General features: G+C 33.4%; 2 protein-coding genes across 2 annotated transcripts in view; one reads left to right on the top strand and one right to left on the bottom strand.

Annotated features, from left to right (window-relative positions):
• Positions 1-7,995, bottom strand: part of Abcd1 (ATP binding cassette subfamily D) — a 77,401-nt gene extending 69,406 nt beyond the window's left edge. The window contains exon 1 of the mRNA XM_088260325.1: positions 7,672-7,995. The gene's annotated coding sequence lies outside the window, so the exon portion shown is untranslated. The remainder of the gene's footprint in view (positions 1-7,671) is intronic.
• Positions 7,996-9,605: 1,610 nt separating this feature from the next.
• Tom40 (Translocase of outer membrane 40) lies at positions 9,606-21,300 on the top strand. Its single transcript, XM_088260328.1, has 7 exons — positions 9,606-9,810; positions 10,221-10,288; positions 11,734-11,928; positions 13,572-13,815; positions 14,711-14,787; positions 15,318-15,414; positions 16,317-21,300. Exons 1-7 carry the CDS (start codon positions 9,681-9,683, stop codon positions 16,454-16,456), a joined length of 951 nt encoding a protein of 316 aa, XP_088116454.1. The 5' UTR covers positions 9,606-9,680; the 3' UTR covers positions 16,457-21,300.
• The last annotated feature ends 1,648 nt before the right edge of the window (positions 21,301-22,948 follow it).

Genomic DNA, 22,948 nt, shown 5'->3' with positions numbered 1-22,948 from the left:
ATGCTAAGTTTGGTCATCCGAGGTTATCGTTTGGTTATCTTGGATAAACTCAACATGAATAGTGTATGTTTAATACAATAATTTAATATGATAACGAAAACGAACAGAAATTTGAGTCGACATCATCTCTCGTGAGTAAGCTCATGGATTCGTAAGCGAAATATAACCTCAAATGTGAAATAATGATTTTGTTGAAAATATTAAGTATTGTTATAAATAAAACACGTGTCAATATTCACGTTACATAAACACTTAAAAATGAAATACAAATAAGTATGCATTGTTTTATAAGCTAAAAAGTAGCAACGATTTATTGAAACGTTTTGAAACGTCAAATGAGATTTAAACTCGTATAAACATCGAAATTATGTTATAAATACGAAAATTACTTACCAATTCAATTTTCAAATACACTTCACTGTCTAATCACTCACTTTGAAGTTTATATGCTTTTAATTCAATATCAAAACAACACACAAATAAAGCAACAACGAACATCAACATAAACAATCGCGGCCATTTGTAAACACTGGACGCACCGACGCACTCCGCTTGGCTCGAACTGCAAATTTTAGAACACCGATTTGATCACGTGACATTTCAAAAACCCTTGTGCGCCCAGGCCTGTCTCTAGTCGGCCTTGATCTCTCTCTATGTAAACGCTTGCATGATGCGTTATTGATAAACTAATAATTACATCTACATATATAAATTCTTAAAAATAATATTACCAACAATTGTATTAAGCTTTTAATTATTAATTCTCTAAAATATGGCCATGTCAATAAATTCTTCCTTTCCCAGAAAATAAATATAAGGGTACATACCTACATCCCCCATTAGCTACTGTTGTCTCCCATAAATTATTGCTGCACGTGTTAAAACTGTCACTTAGAATTGTATAGCTACATAAGGACCGTAGTCCATTTGATCTTCACATTCGTTTGATAATGCCCTGACAAGGCGAAACAATTGTCACAATATAATTTTTTATGTGTTTTTGTTAATAAAATACAACTTAGTAGACTCAAAAAATCTGTGTTTGATTTAAAATTAATACATAAAAAAATGTATAGTAATGAATTCAAGTGCTTTTCCATTTCTTCTAAAAAATCGATTTTGCACTCGAGTTATAGGCTGTAAAAATCTTCAAAATGTACGAGTGACTGCTTGTCACTAAATATGATGTATTATCTTAAAGACGAATTTAATCTTTGTAAGACTAAATGATTATTGAAAATCTGTTCAAAATATAACGGATAAGATAACTGTTACCTAGAGATGAAGTAATATGTATATATATATATATATATATATATATATATATATATATATATATATATATATATATATATATATATATATATATATATATATATATATATATATATATATATATATATATATATATATATATATATATATATATACATATATATATATATATATTTACATCTTACAGTAAACAAATTTATTTTTTAATTCTTTCACACTCTTTTCATTCTTCATACATTCAGGCATCTCATCATACATTTTCAAACCTTTATACATCAAACAATTTTGTGACTCGGTTTTTTTCAACAATGGCAGTCTTATTTTATCCTTATTTCTAGTAATATATATATTCATGAAAAATTTTGTTTAACACTATTTTATCCCTAAAATTTTGGTCACTTAGGTCATGAGCACCGATAACACACTAGAAAAAATAACGATTTTAAATTGATGTGAGCAGTATACAGACGGTAAAGATGCGCTTAAGGTTTTTTTATGGATGATTTTTTTTAAAATATATTTATAAACATTTTCCTTTTTTTCAATGTCACAATAGAACTGCTTATCCTCTCCAGTTTTTTGATAACAATATAAAAAATGATGAATGATATTTCCAATTACATACTTGATATATGTAATAATGTTATCATTGGTCGGTCTAAATTCCAGTAAGATAAAAATACTTATATCAAAGTTAGGTTATCCACAAGGTTGCCGTTTACGTCTGTATCAAATTATTATCGATCGTATTTTTGTTGTTTAACATAATTTTACAAAACCCTTATAAAACAGATCTGACTAAAAAAATATTCTCAATAATATTAAAATCTAAAGCATTTACTTTGTGGTTGGTCATTTTTACTTATTATTTTTTTTTACAAAAATGTTAATAATATCAGTATATAACCACTAACCGAGATTTTTATGTCTACCGGTTTCGAGACGTACCCGTCTCTTCGTCAGGACATCTAGGTGAGTGGTTATTTACAAATATTGTTAACATTTTTGTAAAAAAATATATAAGTAAAAAAATATCTACTAACATTTTGAGTGTGTCCAAATACTTGTTCACAAATCTGGAATTTATTACAGGTTTTATTACAAAGTGACAATTAATGAAATTTATTTAACGACTTTCAACAGTAGAAACGTCTAGCAAATTAATTAAATTATTTGAATAAAATATTGTATATTAAATAAATAAATAAAAATATGTACATAGTAAACCTATCCACTGTATTTTATTTTTATTTTGATATACTTTTTTTACACGGTATCGTGTGGGACGCATCTACCGTGTAAATAGGGACTTGAATGAATGTATAAAAAAAATGGCGATGACATAGCGTAGTCATAAAGTTAATATTTAACGACATCTGATTTTTACCACTCGTAACTCAAAACGTTCTTCAGCATTGATCAAACAAATTAATTCTCCAAACCAGAGATTCCGAAACGTTTGCAGAGCGGGAACCTCTCCGGTGCACACTGTCCTGAATGCTCTACGTCTATTACCAACCACATTCGCCTCGTACTGACGACGTTTAAGGAAGGGACAAGGTAGAAAGTGAATTGATTAAAGTCCAGGTGTAATTATTTCATTGTAAAACCTTTGTACTGTAAATTGTAATTGTATATATTGTATATAATGTATAAAATCTAATAATTACAAAAAAAAACAAATAATAATAAATAAAAAATGTATTTCCATCTAAGTATTTCGACTCAACACAGGCCATGCCTAAATAGCCGTAATGCATATAGTAAAAAAAATATGTATCCATGAAATAAATAAATGAAATAAAATAAAATAAATTTTGGTCACAAAATGCCGAACCCTCTTCTAGTGGAACGGAAGGTCCGTTGACGACAGCCAACAGTCCGGCTTCTCCTGAGGAGAGCAACGTGGTTTCCTCCCAGCAATGAGCAAATGCTGACATGTTCCTGATTGGTCCACACTAGATTATCTCTCCTGTTCTCAACACAGATTCAAATAAAACATCCTTTTTAAGTTAGAATAAATAAAAATCCACTAATTTATCTATAAACCTAGTACGTAATAAGCAAGGTAAATAAATAAAATAAATAAAACTCCCGTCTAAAAAAAAATTGTCTGATAAATTTTACTTTTTTTTCTTCACTCATTTGATTCACATGCCCGAACTATCTCAAAACGCCTTTCTTAATTTTATCGATAATGCTTATTTCAGCCTTAACTTCCATTGAAGAATTATTTATTTAAGTATGTAATCACATCAGTACATTAAAATACTAAATTGATCGACGAGGTGTGGGCAGAAGGCAGATCTCCTGGTTCCGGAATATACGAGATCGGACGGGAATCAGGACTGTTTAGAGCTGCCCAAGACAAGGACAATTATTCTCAAGTGATAGTCGACGTCAGGGGGACCTGACATCACTCACTCCTTTCAACAACGTCATATTTCGAAAATCGTCAATTCTCAGTTGTGCATATTTTCGGAATGCCCAGAAAATGTACTATATCTCAGCAAAAGCGGCATATTTTTAACTTAATATTTAACCGCTACAGGGCAGAATGTGTTGTTTTTGCATTTTGAAGAAAAGGTATTGTTTAATTATTTTTTCAAATTTACTAAATATTTTTTAAATGGAGAAAAAACATTTAAGTTTTACCTAAAAAGATCTGTTGCACAGTAAAAAGTTCAATAAGTGGCTTGATATTTATTTTTAATACATTTTATTATATTTTTAAACTTTAAAAACGATCTCCTGAAAAATCAAGTTTTTTGTTATATTACGAGTGGAGTGAGCGACGTGACATGCACAGAAGAAGAAATGCTAAAGTCGTTGGGAATAAAAGTCCAAAAAAATACTATTTATCGTGATCGATCATACAAACGGATATGTATAACGATTTCGCGCACCACACTTTCAGAATCTCCCTTGGTGACAAATATTTAGTTAATCAATGCAGAATACGTACTATATAAACTGGTATTTTTAGGATAAAAGCCAAGTTTAAGTACCAATATACATTTTTTGTTAATATTTAAGTTTTTCCTGGTAATACGAATATCAAATATATTATATTATAAACAATATTTTTCTTAATAATATATACAGACGCGAGGTATATCGTATCGTACATCCTACAGTATCGAACAGATTAATTGAAACAAAACTTTTTTTCGTATTATCAAAACCTTTAAAAAAATGTTTTGGGGGTGTTCCTCGTATTACGGATCAGGGCTGCTTCTTTCAGTGACTGAGATGATGAATAGCGAGAAGTATCACCCAATACTACTGGAAAAGATACTACCAAAGATACAAAAACGAAGGTCAAATGGTAATGGAATATTTCAGCAGGATTTAAACCCTTGCCACAAATACAAAAAAATATGAAAATTTTCACACAAAAACAATGAACTGTGTTGGACTGGTCAAGAATTTTGCCAGACATTAACCTAATTGAGAATCTATCGGCAATCTGCAAGAATCGGCTCTCCAAAATTGATTGCACTACGGTGGAAAAGCTTATTTTGTTCATAACTCAAGTATGGTTTCGAGACGAAAAAATGGGATCCGCGTGCCAAAACCTTATATAATAGATGCCAAGAAGAGTAAAATCTTTAAATGAACCTAAATGAGATCGTATTAAATATTAATTTGTGATATAACTAATAAACAAAAGATTTTAAAAAAACTTTTTACGAAAATACAACAAAAAAAGTTTTATTTCAATTAATCTGTTTGATACTTATTTATTACTTATAAGCCTTATCCGCACCGAATGGTGCATAGGGCACTGCATCAAATTGACGCAGTGTTATCTTGATCATTACTTACATGCAGGCAAGGTGATCACTCTTGCGCTTAAAACTTAGAACTTATTGTTTGATACTGTATATCCTAAACATAAAATGTTTTAATGGTCGATTACAATGGATAGATACTACGTAACAAATCAAGTAAATGACTTTATTAATTTAAATCTCATTTTTAAGTTATGTTTTACTTGGTAAATACAACTATTTCCAGAAATCTATTGTGACACGCGTTTCGATGCACTTCGCATACGGTGTTTGAAAATGATGCGGAATGCATTGAAACACTTTTTTAAAGAAATTTAATTAATTTAACACAATTTTTTAAAGAAATAATGGTTTCATTAATTCATTCGGCAGTCACTTTGTGGTAAAATGTATCCATTTTTAATTAATGTTTTACTTAGTAAATACCACTATTTCTTAAAATCTACTGTGACACATGATGTATGTATATTATGTTCGACTTGACTTGAAAAAACGTTAAAGAATATAATAAAATAACAACTATGTAATTTTTCCACATGAATTTTATTTGACCAGCAACCGAGTTTCGTCGTAACCGACATCATCAGACTGAAGTCGGTTTCGACGAAACCCGGTTGCTGGTCAAATAAAATTCAAGTGGAAAAATTACATAGTTGTTATTTTATTCTATCAAATGCAGTTCCACCAAGAAATGTCAGTACAAAATTTAAATCGTTAAAGAATAATATTCAAATAAAATATTTATTACATTATTTACATTTATTTACAATGCCAAGTACGGTACGGTAGCCAAACGAGCTAACCACTACACTATGGAGATTTTTTTATTGTTGTTTGAAAAACAGTAGTAATATTTGATAATTGGCGTATTGTTACCCAGTAATATATCGCTCACTCCTATCAAGAACGTCATAAATCAAAAAAACTTGATTTTTCAGGAGAACGTTTTTAAAGTTTAAAAATATAATACAATGTATTAAAAATAAATATCAAGCCACTTATTGAACTTTTTTTACTGTAAAAAGTTTTTTAGGTATAAGCTGAATGTTTTTTCTCCATTTGAAAAATATTTAGTACATTTAAAAAAATAATTAAGGAATACCTTTTCTTCAAAATGCAAAAACAGCACTTTCTTCCCTGTAGCGGGTAAATATTAAGTTAAAAATATTCCTCTTTTGCTGGGATATAGTACATTTTCTGGGCATTCCGAAAACATGCACAACAAGTAGAAATGTCTGGCAAATGAATTTTTTTTTTAAAATTATATTAAAAAATCATTTTTTAAATAAATTAATAGAAATAAAAACCCGATGACAAACTGCTTGTGTCGCGGTTTATCGTGACATCGTATTTCATATTTGTATTTTTTATTGTGCGTATCAATAAATATATAAATAAAAATATATTAAAACGATAAAATTCACCAGTGTCACCTTTACGAAGCAAATCCCAGTATTATTGATACCTATAGTTTCATAAAAAATACTTTACTTTTTAAAAATCAAACATTTGAATATACCACTTTAATGAGTTATATTTAGTTTTAATTTGTACCAGAAGATGAAAACATCTGTAAGTTTTCGAAACTAGTCGTATATATATTTTTTTTATTCATTTAATATATTTACATTTTTATTTATAACATAATACATTTGAATCATTTATACATATGGAGAACTTTTATATTTCGTTTCGCTGTGCCTCTCCATAAAAGAGTCTGTGCTCTTGTGCTTGGAAAAGGACTTACACTCGTGGTTTAATGTTATATAATAAAATATATAATAGTTTTTTTTTTATATATTTTTTTTAAATATTCAAATGTATAGAGCTTTAATTTTTTTCTTCAGGATTTTTATATCATCTATTTTTTTTATTTCTTTAGGGAGTTTATTGAAATGTTTTATTGCCAAATATTTGAAATTTTGCTGAAATTGCTTGGTGTTGCATTTTGGAGTAGAAAAATCGTTTGAGAATCTCGATGATAATTTTTTTGTTAAATTTAAATAGTTGTCACCCTTTAGTATTTGAAAAACTGCTGTTTTTTTATAAATGGTTTCTATATTCTATATATAAATAAAACTCATTAAAGTGGTATTTTCAAGTGTTTAATTTTTTTAAAATTATCAACATGTCATTCCACAAAGTAATGCCGAATCGATAAATAATATTTTTTAAAAAAACATCGTGATATGTTAAAAAAATAATATGGCAGTAATTTTTCGCAATCAGAAAATATCTTTTAGTTAACTGTTTTTTGTGTTGAACGTTTTACGTCTATAGCATTTTTTACCTTAAAATTGGTTAAATATGGCGTAATTTTTTTAATACGTCTTATAAATTTAACTATCTAGCCTTGCAGCTGGTTCTATTGCAAACGCAATCTAACCAGATTATATTGACACGATTATAATTTTTCCTTCAAAAAATAATACATACTCGAAACGAGGCGATGCATGGCCTTGCCTTGAGATGTTTAAAATCACAAAATGTGGAAGCGAAGAAAACCAGCGTTAGACGGATTGATCGCGCAGGAAAAATCCGTCATAGCAGCAAACAAACAAAAGAAATTCAACGAGGAAATGGAAGAAACCAAGAAACTCACCCTAGGAAAAAGACGGTCGCAGGTATTCCTAGAGGCTTTGTACACAAAACACGCGAGCTGTCGCGGGATACTTTTACATTTTATTTAATTATTTTACCAAGCGAACACGAGGTAACGCGACGGACCCACCGCGAATACAGCCTTAAACTGATTCGATTCGCAACTCGAGAGAGAATGTTAAAGCCGAACGTTCAGTACTCGAGATCGGAGATTTCGAGATTGCTCCTGTCATTGTACAAGAACTGTCAAACGAGCCGTATCAGTGCCTTCTATATTGGATATTTTCCACGACTTGTTTTTCGAAACGCTGTGACAGCTGTTATTAGAATATTTATTTTTTAATTGGAGTACCTACCTATCTATCTACTATGAATTTTTCTTAATTTTTTTATAATAATATTCCTAATTAGTCAGCCATCGTAAATTGTGGATAGCGTACTTGGCTACCGTGATACACAATTTGCTAGTCTTCGAAAACAAAGAAGACAAGAAGTACACACAAATTTCAAAAAACAACGTTTACGTACGTATACATTAGTGGAGCTTTCAGGCGGAATAGGTCTGTGTCTACCTACCTGATGTATATTTTTAAATATTATGGCATTGTCATGTCCTTATTATCAAGGAAGCATTACCATAAATACATTCGATATACATACTTTTTCCGCGGAAAAACATACGCATTTAACTTCACAAATTTAAGTGGAAAAATTCTACGAAGCACCACTATGACATTTTTAGTATAAAACTGATTTTCACCATCCAAGAGATTCCAAAAGATTCCAAAAAAAAAACAAGAAAATCGTTTTAAAATTTTAATTTAATAGAGGTGTACACCTTGCAAGCTTATCTTTAGAATGCTATTTGATTTTATTAATTTAGGGCAACTTTATTTTGTATTGAAAATTTATTTTAACCATATTATAATATGCATATCGGAATGACATTTTTTGTACCAACGTAAGCCGTTAAAAAAAAACAAGTTGAAGTGGTTGTAGATAAATTTTATTAACAAAATTGAGTACCAAAATCTTCAACTGATGTATTTAAAATATTATACAGCATCCTTATTCAGTAATATTTTATAAATTTTATAGGTAGGTACTTAATAGTAAAAAAAGTACATATTTTTTCATAAATGCCGCATTTCGATTGTTATGTTGGCATTGTTTTTTTGTACTGGGAGCTAGAAGCGAAAAATTACGAGTTTTCACAAGCACCAAGAACGTGACGTATTTGTTCTTTTTCCGCAGCATATTGGTCATTTATGGTTCGAATACCTATCTCTAGTATCAGTTAAATTCTTGGCAACGCTTGTGTCACCTTTTTTTAAATATGAAAAAAACTACTTCTCATTTCGAGATATTTTCTCATACTGGAGTTTCACCTGTTTATTTAACATTATTATAAATGGAAACATAACCTTAACCAAATGCAAATTCAAAATATGTAATATGTTATAATAAGTCACGACATCATGAACGCTCAAGAGTAATTTTGTTTTATATCTAATTTAATTCTGAAGATAATCCCACTGGTTACCCAGTTGAAATAGTACTGACACATATTTTCTATTTTTTTAGGAGAAAAGTTTAATATTTTTCATATATTTATAATATCAAAATGAAAAACATTTTTAAACCCTAAGCGGCATAAATAGGAAACGGAATGTGGCTTGAACTTTAAAAGTCTGACTTTGAGTTAAATTTGTCGAAATTGCATATTTATTTTTTAAACTCATCAATTTTTTTTTGTAATTTATATGACGCTCCTAATTTTTTTAAATTCGCAGTTGTAAACTACAAGAGACAAAAGGCCTATATAGGTCACGTTCTTTGCGCGTTTGTTTTGAGTGCTGTAGTACCTCGTTGCCTTTGTTATGTTGGTAGCGCAATCCATACCGATCTTCATTCTTCTTCTAAATTTCATGGCAGCGTGATAACCCTACATGTGATAGTTTCTTACGAGGTTCGCCGGATTTCACAAAAGAAAAGGAAAACAGCTATAAAATGGGAGCGTTCTTCAGTTCTCACAGGGCCAACATGTCCGCTGCGATCGAGCCGCCAAAAGACATGATTATTACTGAAACAAAACTAGAAAACCCTGGTTCCTTGGACGATCTACACAAAAAGTGCAAGGGTTAGTAATATCTATTTACATTCTGAAACAAACTCTTCACTTAACTAATGCTCTCTTCTATTTACTTATCGTTTCCCTCATTTTTTCGTAAACTTATATCTTGTTGACATTTGTTTATCCTTCTCTGTAAAATATATTTCACGCCGATCAAACGAACTGATTTTATCAAGTTATGTATAAAAACATTAACTTTAGTGAATTGTTACGAAATAACAATATATGGCTAATGTTTTTCGATTTTTGTTTTGATTTTCCGGTTGTTTTATGTCATTTCATTAAAATGTTGGAAATAGCATTGATTACACCTCTCTCTCACAATGAAAACTTACAATATATTCAAGCATTTGATTGGATTTTTCTTATTTTTATTTAGGTTATTTCCATTTTAATATTTGTTTTTTTTTTTACAGAGGTTTTTCCAGTCAATTTTGAAGGCGGTAAACTAATGGTCAATAGAGGAATTAGCAATCATTTTCAGGTTAGTTATTCTCTGGTATTTGTATTCTGTAATGATTTAACTAACTAACTAACCATCACGCCGCTTCCCCGCAGAAGTAAGCAGAAAGAATAGAATGTCACACCACTCTGTCTTTGCAAACATTCTTTGCCTCCTCACGTTCATGCATCTCCTCATACATACCCCCCGATTAATTCGACTCCTAACCTGACCGCTTTCAATTATTTGGCATACCTGATCATCCCAAGTTTTTCTCGGTCTTCCTATGCCCCCTTTTACATTCGCCTCATAAATTTGTTATACCATTCTTTCCTCACTCATTCGTTCCACATGTCCAAACCATCTCAACACACCTTTCTTAATTTTATCGATGATGCTTATCTCAGCCTTGCATTCCTTCCTTATTTCACTATTCAAACATCGATCATACATTGTTTTGTCGCACATTCTTCTGAGAAATGGCATTACGACTGCATTCAGTCTACTTTCATCCTTTTACCAACTCCATGCTTCTCTTCCATATGTTAGAGTTGAAGCCAGGACTGTAAAGATGGGGACTGACTGGAGCATTTCGTCGTAACGTACCATCACTCGCGGCGAGCATCCAAAACTATGGATGGAGCGCTCAGCTCGTTGTACTGACTATACGAAAGCTCGCATAGTTTCATGTTACGACGAAATGGCTCTGGTCAGTCACCACCATAAAGTTTCAATTTTGAATTTTGATATTTCTTGAATTGAAATTTTTAAAAATGATTATAGTGGTCCTGCTGTATATATTTTGTCGCCTCTGTAGTGTAATGGTCAGCACACTCGGCTACCAGGTTCCGGGTTAGATTCCCAGGGGGGGTCAAATAAATATAAGTGATTTTTTCACTTTAATATTTATTCAATATTACCCTGGACTGGTACCTGAAGTGGAGGGCTGATCACCTTTCTTTCGTGTGTTAACGATCAAGACAAAACTGCGTTTATATGATGCAGTGCCCTATGCACCATCGGGTGCAGATGAGGGTTGAAGTGAAAGAAGCTGTATATATCGCTCACTCCTTTCAACAACGTCATATATAAAATAAAATAAAATACAATGTATTAAAAATACATATCAAGCCACTTATTGAATTTTTTACTGTACAACATATTTTTTTAGGCAAAACCTGACCGTTTTTTCTCCATTTGAAAAATATTTAGTATATTTAAAAAAATACCTTAACAATACCTTTTTTTCAAAATGCAAAAACAACACTTTCTGCCCTGTAGCGGGTAAATATTAAGTTAAAAATATGCCGCTTTTGCTGGGATATAGTACATTTTCTGGGCATTCCGAAAACATGCACAACTGAAAATTGACAAATTTTGATATATTACGTTGTTGAAAGGAGTGAGCGATATATAACGTTGATTTATCAGTTCTCAGCACTTTGGTTAATTTATATTGCCAGGATATATGGTTGAATTGTTTTCAGATATCCCACACGCTGAACATGAGCTCCATGTCGCCGAGCGGGTACAAGGTGGGCGCCACGTACGTGGGCACCAAGCAGATGGGGCCCAACGAGGCCTTCCCCGTCATACTGGGTGACGTGGACCCCGACGGCAACATCAACGCCAACGTCATCCACCACTTCTCCCCGGCCGTGCGCTGCCGTTTCCTCGGACAGGTAACACACTTAGTATTATTAACCCGATCCATGCGGCTCGCATAACTGTATGCGTATGCATATGGGGCATGTTTTCACAAAACATGCCCCATATGCGGCTGACATAAGCATATGTGTTTTTACTTTGCTCCAAGTTTCGAACCTCAGTTCAACTTGGAGGGATTTTTCCATGGTGTGGAACTTTGGATAAAATAATATGTCAATCCTTGGCCTTATGACACCTGTTGAAATATCTGACTAATAATTTGTAACATCACATATAATAAATAAAAGAACAGATCCCTGATTTTTCTTGAGGTCGGTAATTGGTCCGCGCCATAATCATGCCCTATCTTATTTGTTTATATTACGATATATTTGATGAATAATGTGACACAAGTGTATTATAGAGTACCAAAAAGGCACAATGAATCCCATTGAACGTTTTTGTTTAGGAAAATAAATCATTTCTTAACTAAATACATGATAAAAGTAATCATTTAAAAAACGGCGAAATACCGCCACGCCAGGCATCTCTCAGGAACAAAGTTAAAGCGGTTAAAAGGTTAATTAATTGTGTCGGGTTGTGGTCCCGTGGTTAGTGTCGCGAACTCTAAAGTCGGAGTTTCTCGGTTCGAACCCACTCCACCACAATTTGATACCAATTTCTAATAATGAGCCGCTTAGGCTCACAGAAATAGTCTAATATTTAAACATTTGTGTGAAAAATAAAAACACAATTTATTTACAACATTTTGAGTGTGTCCGAATACTTGTTCACAAAATCTGGATTATCTCCAATTACAGGAGTTATTTTCATATTATATTTTGACATCTCATCAAAGATACGGTTGTCAGCTCCGTATTATGCCCAGACTTCCATATTATTCTTCATCTTTGATGAGATGTCAAAAAATAATATGAAACACAATTTATTTTATTTTTATTTTTATTAAAGCATTTACTTTGTGGTTTGTCATTTTTACTTTTTAAGTATTTTTTTTTACTAGAATGATAGTAATATTTGTATATAACCACTCATTGAGATTTTTTGTCCACTGGTTTCGAGAGGTGCCTGTCTCTGCCAGGACAATCACTACAACAGTATCAACATATATTTTTTTTAAAAATATAAACATATATTTTTATCAAAAATGTATTAATAAAGTGTTTTGTGTATTAATTTTAAATCAAACACAGATTTTTTGAGTCTACTAAGTTGTATTTTATTAACAAAATGCCATAACTAGGCGAAACAATAGTCACAATATGAATTTTTTATACATTAACACGTTACAATGAAAGCATTTGTATAGCCAGTACAGCGAGCTAAGCGCTCCATCTAAACTATTGTAGCCAAGCATACCCTGGAGAAACTGGGTCGGGTAGAGCCAAGGATAATAGCCGTACTCTCTCATGTAGAGATACCTCAGAAACTTCTTTTGAACTTTCTCTACCATAAGAGAGTGCTTAAGCTCGTGTGACCCCCAAATCATCGAGCCACTCTCGAGTCTACTTCGCACCAAGGAGTTATAAAGAGTTCTCAGCCCGCGGGTATTTTGGAAAACCCTGGCAGTACGCTGAACAAATCCTAGCATTTTCAATGCATTACCACTGACCGCCTCTATTTGATAGTGAATGTGAATCGTGATGTGTGTGTGCAGGTGCAGGGCATGTCCCTGTCGGCGCTGCAGCTCACGACGGAGTACCGGGGCGCGGCGCACACGGCGGCCGTGACGCTGGGCAGCCAGGAGCCGCTGGAGGGTGCGGGCGTGCTGGTGGGCCACTACCTGCAGGCGGTCACCCCGCGCCTGGCGCTCGGCTCCGAGCTCGTCTACCAGCGCAGCGCCAAGATCCCCGGCGGCGAGATCGCCATCGTGTCCGCGGCCGGGCGCTACACCATGAATGGTAAACCCATTGACCCTCGTTCTGTACACCTCAATCTTTCGCATATTTCTCACAAAAATCGCTAGATATTAACATATTGTTTGTGGGAAACGCTTAAAAACGTCTTACATACTGTTGGTAGAGAGCAGGAGACACTTTTCCTTTCTTATAAGTGTCCTATTTGCTTACTTATGGTAGATCGCGGGAGATGCCAGAAAACATTGTACAGATCGGAATTTGGTTTGCACTGAAAAAACAGCTTAACAACAATGTGTTAATATAAAATTAAAAAGTTTTTTCTTGAATGTTTTTTTTTTGTATATACTTTGTGGCACATTTAATAAAACTTTTTGAAATAAAGTGAAAATTAAAATATAGTGAAATTTTGTTTTGAACCACTTATTTTTGGAACTTTTATCCAACCGGTTTCGGCAAGCATCTTGCAATTTCCGGGATGGATATCCATCCCTAAAGATAACAATGTGCTTGTCGAAACCGGTTAGACAAAAGTACCAAAAAAGTGGTTAAAAAATCATCAACCCCCACCCTTATTATACTCGGACTGTCTGCCGCCTGACCCTCAGTAAACTAATCACAAGTAACCCCAACACCCAATTCCCATCTGTACAATGTTTTTTTGGCATCTCTCGCGCTCTACCAAATGTAAGCGAATAGAACGCTTATAAGCGTCTCCCGCTCTCTACCAACAGTATGTAAAAGACGCTTTTAAGGGTTTCCCACAGACAATGTGTTAAAAACCACTTAGTAAGTTAATGATGATACGGATAAATTTGACGCCCAAATGATTTTTACATACATAGTGTAATTCTTTATTGATGACACTGATTTGTTTAATTATTTGGTCCTATGGAAGCTGTCTCAATCTTGTCTGATTTGTTTTGTATATATTGTATAGATGCGGAGATCTCGGGAACATTAGGGATGGCGGGACTTCACCTCTGTTACTATAAGCAAGCTAGTGAACAAGTACAGGTAAGTCTCCTTACACTCTATCTATCTTCTTCTTTCCATGTTCGCTCCCTAGGTGGAGCACATGGCCAACAGAAACGTCTCCAAGTCACTCTGTCACGCGCCATCTCCTTGGCTTCCTCTCAGGCCAGTCCGACGTCTCGAAGTTCCGCTAAGTATAGTCCGTGAATGGGCACCGGAATCCTCGGAGTTGGAAGAAGAGACAAGACGGGTTGATGCTCTCAGGTGGCATTCTAAGGACATGTCCCAACTATGTCCACCTTCTCCTCTTCAGGACTTCCAGTTCAAATGGAGAAAAAACCTTCTGGTTTTACCTAAAAAGATCTGATGCACAGTAAAAAGTTCAATAAGTGGCTTGATATTTATTTTCAATATATTGTATTATATTTTTAAACTTTAAAAACGTTCTCCTGAAAAATCAAGTTTTTTTTATTTACGACGTTCTTGAAAGGAGTGAGTGATATAACTGCACTCATTTATTCTATGATTTTCTCCTGTGACTAAATCATTGTAACTACGTTTGTATGTTCCAGATTGGAGTAGAATTAGAAACATCATTACGAGGGCAAGAATCTGTAGGAACTATCGGTTACCAAGTTCAGCTGCCCAAGGCGGACCTAGTTTTTAGAGGTAATGATTGACCAAAGTATTTATTACAACTTTGTTCAATAATATAATGATTTCAAGGTAAAATATTTAACTAGTATAAGACCACTTTTGAGTTTATTAATGAAACACAACTAGTTTTGAGAACTACAAATGTTGTCAACAGTTTGTATTTTCCCCAGTTGATGAGAACATCTGTAGTTCTCGAAACTAGTTGTGTTTATATAAAAAAAACTCAAAAATGGTCTTATACAAGTGTATTATTTTATATTGAAATCATAATGCAAAAAATCTAAAAAATTGTATAATATGTATCGAAACTCCGAATTTAAGAGATCAATTTTGCTTTATCAACTGCAAAATTTTACCTTGGAGGATATATTGTGGTGCATTTGGTGTACAACAGTATCGGTTGTGGTCCCGTGGTTAGTGTCTCAGACTCTTGAGCCAGAGTTTCTCGGTTCGAACCCACTCTACCACAATTTGATACCTATTTCTAATAATGAGACGCTTAGGCTCACAGAAATAGTATGAAATTGAAGTATTTTTGTAAATAAAAAAAAAAAAGCAACGCTTAAAAATTGTGAAATTGTGGTCCCGTGGTCAGTGTCTCAGACTCTTGAGTCAGAGTTTCTCGGTTCGAACCCACTCTACCACAATTTGATACCTATTTCTAATAATGAGTTGCTTAGGCTCACAGAAATAGTATGAGATTGAAATATTTTTGTAAATAATAAAATCACAAATATTTCTCTTTTTTTTATTTTTGAAAAGCAATGTTTATAAATTGTGAATATTCACTACCAAAATAATGAAAATAGTACACAAATGCACCACATTTATTGGTAAATGGCTCCATAGAAAATTTTCACTAAATTTCATTGTTATTTAGCGTTTACTCAATTGTTTGTTCTGGCGCATTCCAGCGATGGTTGACAGCAACTGGAGCGTGGGCTGCGTGCTGGAGAAGCGCCTGCAGCCGCTGCCCTTCAGCTTCGCCCTCTCCGGCATGGCCAACCAGTCCAAGCAGCAGTTCCGCTTCGGCTGCGGCCTCATCATCGGCTAGTCGCCGCCCGCCTGCGAGCCCGCCGGCACACCCCCGCCAGACTGAGATACGTGAATTGTGCGTAATACGGCAATATTTTACCTAATGGAAGACAGCATCTCCGCTCATACTGTAGTACTTCGCTGTCTAGTGGAGTCATAAGCAATTTCGGTGAATTTTCACTCTTAATAATGATTTAATATCACATTTAGTGTTTCGGCATTAACTTTGTGGTAAGACATGATGATTACCTTCTTCTTCTTTCCATGTTCGCTCCCTAGGTGGAGCATATGGCCAACAGGAGACGCCTCCAAGTCACTCTGTCACGTGCCATCTCCTTGGCTTCCTCCCAGGTCGGTCCGGCGTCTCGAAGTTCCGCTGAGTATAGTCGGTGAATGGGCGCCGGAATCCTCGGGGTTGGAAGAAGAGACACGAGGGGTTGATGCTCTCAGGTGGCACTCTAAAGACATGTCCCAACCGTGTCCACCTTCTCCTCTTCAGGACTTCCAGTATGAGGGGCTGTTGAGTTCTTCTCCTCACATCGTCATTCCTGACCAAGTCATACCACTTTATACCCAGTATTCGCCTCAGGCACCTGTTTTCAAAACTTGCTAGCTTCTTGCTTTGAGCTTTGGTGAGGTACCACGACTCACATCCGTACAGCAACGCTGTTAAGATGCAGGCGTTAAAGAGACCCAAACATTGCTTACCACTTGAGTTTATTTTATTATAACCACTACTTTCGGAAGCTATGCTTCCATCTTTAGGTCTAAATATAAACTAAAGTTATACTTAAGATGGAAGCATAGCTTCCAAAACTAGTTATAAAAAAATTAACTCAAGTGGTAAAAAAAACTTGTTTTTCTTTTACAATTTAATATCACGTTGGACTGATACCTGATGCCCAGGACTGATGACATTGCCTTCCTATAACTTCTTCTCCGGTCGTTACCTCATTGCTGAGGATCGTGACCAGCCTGCTGGCTTTATCCGGAATCTCGGACAACACTCCACCATTGGTCGCAACCTTCAGAGCTCCCGCAACGGAGAGGTCTGTGATCTGTTTCACCTGGTCAGTCCATCGGGTTGGAGATCTACCTCTGGCTCTCCGACCTTCTGGCCACGGTTTATGACAAGCCTCTCCGAGTTGTCTGGTGGTCTATGAGCAATGTTGCCGAAGAACTGGAGAACTTGTCTTCAGCAAAGAGTCGAAAGATGATCCGTGATCCTCGTCTGCTGCAAGGTTGTCAATCACGGGTAGAATTGTGAATATATTATTTTGAGAAATAAAAAAACTTTGTTTTTTGATCCACTCACATATGAGTGGTGTGAGTGGATCAAAAAACAAAGTATTTTTATTTCTCAAAATAATATTTCACTATGATCCACAAAGTTAATGCTTTCAATATTCAAAATAGAATTGTGAATGTTGCACCTGTGTAAAGGGATCATATGACAGCATATGACAGGTCATACACCCTGTAAATACTCATACTTTCATAGTCTTCTTCATCTATGTTGAGATGTCGAAAATGTAAGAATCAACTCATCTCATATTGACATCTCAACATGGATGAATAGATTTTTTGGGTAATATATTCAAAATTAAACATGGTTATTGGATTGAATTCAACTTCTATTTACATATATATGATAATATGTGACGCGTTTCCTCTTATTAAGATTATCAAACACTTGAGTGTTTGATAATGTCCTAAAAAGACGAAACGCTTCACATATTGTCATATATCGCTCACTCCTTTCAAGAACGTCATAAATCAAAAAACTTGATTTTTCAGGAGAACGTTTTTAAAGTTTAAAAATATAACACAATGTATTAAAAATAAATATCAAGTCACTTCTTGAACTTTTTACTGTGCAACAGATCTTTTTAGGTAAAACCTGAAGGTTTTTTCTCCATTTGAAAAATATATAGTATATTTCAAAAAATAATTAAACAATACGTTTTCTTCAAAATGCAAAAACAACACTTTCTGCCCTGTAGCGGGTAAATATTAAGTTAAAAATATGCAGCTTTTGCTGGGATATAGTACATTTTCTGGACATTCCGAAAACATGCACAACTCAAAATTGACAATTTTTGATTTATGACGTTCTTGAAAGGAGTGAGCGATATATGTAAATAAAAGTAGATTTCAATCCAATAACCTTGTTTAATTTTGAGTATATTTCCCAAAAATTTAAGATGGAATTCTACCAACTGTCTGCAGTTACAATAATGGATGAATAGGCTGATTATATTGGTATATTTAAGAAGTTATGAATTTTTAAATAGGTATATTTTTATTCCATCCATCTGTCCCAGTATATTGAGAGTCTACTGGTTTTTTTTTTCATAGTGTCATGATATCAGTTCGGTTGTCGGTCTGTCGGCGCGCAAATTCGGTGTTAAGGACTGACTAAAGTGTTGATTTAAAGACTATCTTTGAGTGCGCGGAGTTGCACTCGTTGTTATATATGTTATATTATCATAGAAAAGTGTGTTAGTGCAGTGCCTCCTAGATGCAAGTGCGCAAGTCGGACGGAGAGATGGTGAAATCCGCCAGCAGCTGTTTTCTTCAAACTATTTCAACAATGTTTTGTATGAAAATTAAAGATATTTTCTGCCCATCGGTGTCTGAAGTGGAAGCCTGATCACCTTGTGTTCGTTCAATATATGCTGCATCAGTTTATTACAGTGCCCTATACACCATTGGGCCCAAATAATGAAGGTTCAACCTGAAAATTAATTTCACCCATTGGAGTGTGCTTTATTAGTTAAAGGTTTACTGTTAAAATCCTCTTACTGTCCGATTTGTAGTACATACCATTATCTAGGTGGCACTGATTAGTGTAATGCGATGGTTTGTTCGAATATTGGCCTTGTTTTATTTTATTCTTATTGCCGGAAGATCATTCCGGATAATGGCATAAAGTAACACTGAATATGCCCCCAAATTATGTATTATATTATGTTACATACTCGCTGGCTCAATTCACAAAGTGTCTAACTCGGTCCTGGCTTACAATACAAAGGGTTATAATTCTATCATCGAATGGAATTTGACAATTCCAATAATATACAATTGTATTTATCAAATAAATAGATCACCTTTGACGGTTAAATTTTAAAATGTTTTCTTTTGCAAAGTAAGCCCGAGTGGAGTCAGACACTTGTGTGTCAAGCCAATGTCACGGCTGCATTATGTATCTTGCGCATATCACCAGAAATATGACAAAATTAAACCTGGAAATTTTACGCTCTACAAATTGATACATTCACAAAATCTGTTTTTTTTTTAGATACATAGATAATTTGATGTGCCCTTACATAAAATTATCTGACACTTTACAGTCATCCGTGACTATTGTAAGTGCAGTGTCCAATTTATACCTGTACCGCATAACACATATGCAATAATTGATGGGAGATTCAAAGACTTTTACAAAACATAAGTGTAAGAGACATATTGTAACATATAACGTACAAGGGGCAGCCTATGTTCAAAAGAGCGAAGGTTGACTCGACTTTAAACGTAACTTGTAACTAAATTTTGCTCAAAATTAATGCTTTTTCTAACATCTAAAAATTTTAAAGTGTCTCAATTTGATACATCGCTCACTCCTTTCAAGAACATCATAAATCAAAAAATTTGATTTTTCAGGAGAACGTTTTTAAAGTTCTAAAATATAACACAATATATCAAAAATAAATATCAATCCACGTATCGAACTTTTTACTGTGCAACAGATCTTTTTAAGTAAAACCTGAAGGTTTTTTTCTCCATTTGAAAAATATTTAGTATATTTACAAAAATAATTAAACAATACCTTTTCTTCAAAATGCAAAAACAACACTTTCTGCCCTGTAGCGGGTAAATATTAAGTTAAAAATATGCCGCTTTTGCTGGGATATAGTACATTTTCTGGGCATTTCGAAAACATGCACAACTGAAAATTGACGATTTTTGATTTATGACGTTCTTGAAAGGAGTGAGCGACATATGAAACATGTATCATTCTCCCTTTTTTTTTTATTATGAAAGAAGATGGAAGTCAAGTGTATAAAATGATCGCTAAAGTCAGCCAAATGCCAGGTCATAAGCCCTGGGATGCTCAGACTTCCATCTTCTTTTATACATAAAGGTACGATAGATGTTTCGTATCAAGTTGAGATACCTTTAACGTTGACATCTCATCCGTATCATGAATAATCCAGCATCCGATATAATAATAATATTAATATCTCCTAAAATGTTGCCTTTTGTCTCTTACATCAATTGATTTATATTTCTGGCGATGATATTTGGATCGCTTCTATCCTGATCAGTAATTTTCTCGCGATCTTTGTATGAATGTGATTTTCATATATCGAAAGGATGGTATCAGTTGAACTTTCGTCAAGACTATGTGCACAGTGAAATGGATATTCGGAATTGTAATTCATGTCAAATTATCCATCTTTTACGAAGCTTGAGTGTACCGAGTTGATATGCCAATTTCAAAGTACAGTTGTGTATCGATATACACAATATTATAAATCGTTTGGTTGTTATTGTAATGGTTGAAACGTGTCCCATGTCATATCTGTTTGCGCCAAAATCACTGACCAATTCTCTATTGACCTCTCTCTGTTCGTGACGCAGAATACCAAAACGAAATACACAATTTCTTTTCATGTACGATTGCAGCTAAATTTTATTTTCAAATTGTATTTTGAGCTATTACATTTGGTGCTATGTGCTACGAATGAATAAATATCACTGCAGAATTATCAGTTAGTGAGTTTCGCCTGAACGGAAAACATCATTGATCAAACTAAAAAACTGCAAATCTACATCATATTTTACTAAACAAATTGTTTTTTTTTAAATATTATTAACGCTGTTAATCTATTAGTGTGTGAGTTTTTGTGGCATTAACACATCGGTTACGGGGTAGGTTGTTAAAGAAATGTAATTTGACCTGGGTGATATTAGATTGCATTGAAAGAATGGCGACTTTTAGTCATATTTTGAAATCAGAAAAGAATTGATGATATTTTTGACACTTATCGCTACACAGCAAAGCAAACATGACAAGAAATCAGCCATGTTTTTAGTTGAAGGTAACTGAAATGCACAGGAATGTACATACCGCCGCAAACATAAGGTTTCTGAAACGCACAAATATGTGTATGCCGTAAACAATGTGTTAACTGAGTATTTTTTATTAAAACTTTTAAAAAAATCACGTTATACAACTCATAGTTGGTTTAGAATTTTTTGAGTAACAATATTGCTATCAAGTGTGCAGTAGAAAGGTTAGCACATTTCGGACGGGTGTTTTTTACGCCTGCGGACGGCTGGCGATGGGATTTGATAATTGTGTACATTTTGTAAGACTTTATCAAAGAGATTGGTACATAATATTCATATAAAAACATGAAATAATCCTTCGTTTCTGACTTTGAAATGAGGCTGGCGCAGAAGGTAAAAATACCCTTCCCGTCCTTAAGCATCAATCGACCAAAAGGGTAGAAATACCTTTCCCGTCCTTATTGTGTTAATATTTAATACCTGAAGCGTAAAACTGATCATGTTACCCTTTCGTATGTATTTACGGTCAAGGTAACACCGGTATAAAAAGCAGTTTTCTAGTTTAACCAATGATCAACCCATATTTGCAAATAAAACTAACATTATTAATTAGCGATTGATTCCTTAGTCGTATAAATTACAATGTTTTATGTAAACAGTTATTTTCCTTTTCTTCAAATATTATTTTATTAGAATTATATTTTACCTAAAAGTTTACAAATAAAACTGATGTGATGATACATTACGAAATTTGTATTAGGTCATCTCATGAATAGTTTAAATTTGTGAAAGTAATTATAAAACACTCAGGGCCTTAAAACAGATTGAGATAAGATGTTCCCAAATGATTTTGCCGAATTTGGTCTAGTCGATATTTTATAGGATGACCTAATCAAATAATAATAATCAAATAATATCTAAACCAAATTTGCAGACTTCTATAATTCTGTATTGTAACTTTATCTTTTTTATATTACCTTGAATATGCGTCATTTTATTAAAATTATGTATAGAAATTTACATACTTATGTTTATTTTTAAATTTGTCAATGTTTTATTTGCGTAGATCTGTAAAAATAAATTACAGAAAAAAATATATACAAATAAATAATTACGGCAATATTGTTTCTTTAATACGTAAATCATTTTATAAAATTCAATTTACTGTAGCAAATTATTTCAAAAACTTATATTTTACAAAGAATTTTTCATTTTTATTAATTGCATGGTCTTACCATTAATTTCGCAATATTGCATTGGTTACACCCGCCTTTTATAACCAAACCGCAAACTGTTTGAGTTATATGTACATAAATTATAAAATTGAACACGCTAAATATTTATATAAGTTGAGAATATAATAGAATATTTGAAAAAAAAAACTTTTGTTTTATTTTTTAGTGCTTAAATAGGTCACGCTTAAAAAAACATCTAT

Source organism: Brachycentrus maculatus, unplaced genomic scaffold (genome assembly GCF_059751285.1).
Source record: "Brachycentrus maculatus isolate JH-2025_06_01 unplaced genomic scaffold, ASM5975128v1 h1tg000131l, whole genome shotgun sequence".
NCBI classification, from domain to species: Eukaryota; Metazoa; Arthropoda; class Insecta; order Trichoptera; family Brachycentridae; genus Brachycentrus; species Brachycentrus maculatus.
The sequence above is the reverse complement of the archived record's forward strand: the minus strand, read 5'-3'. Positions and strand labels throughout refer to the sequence as shown.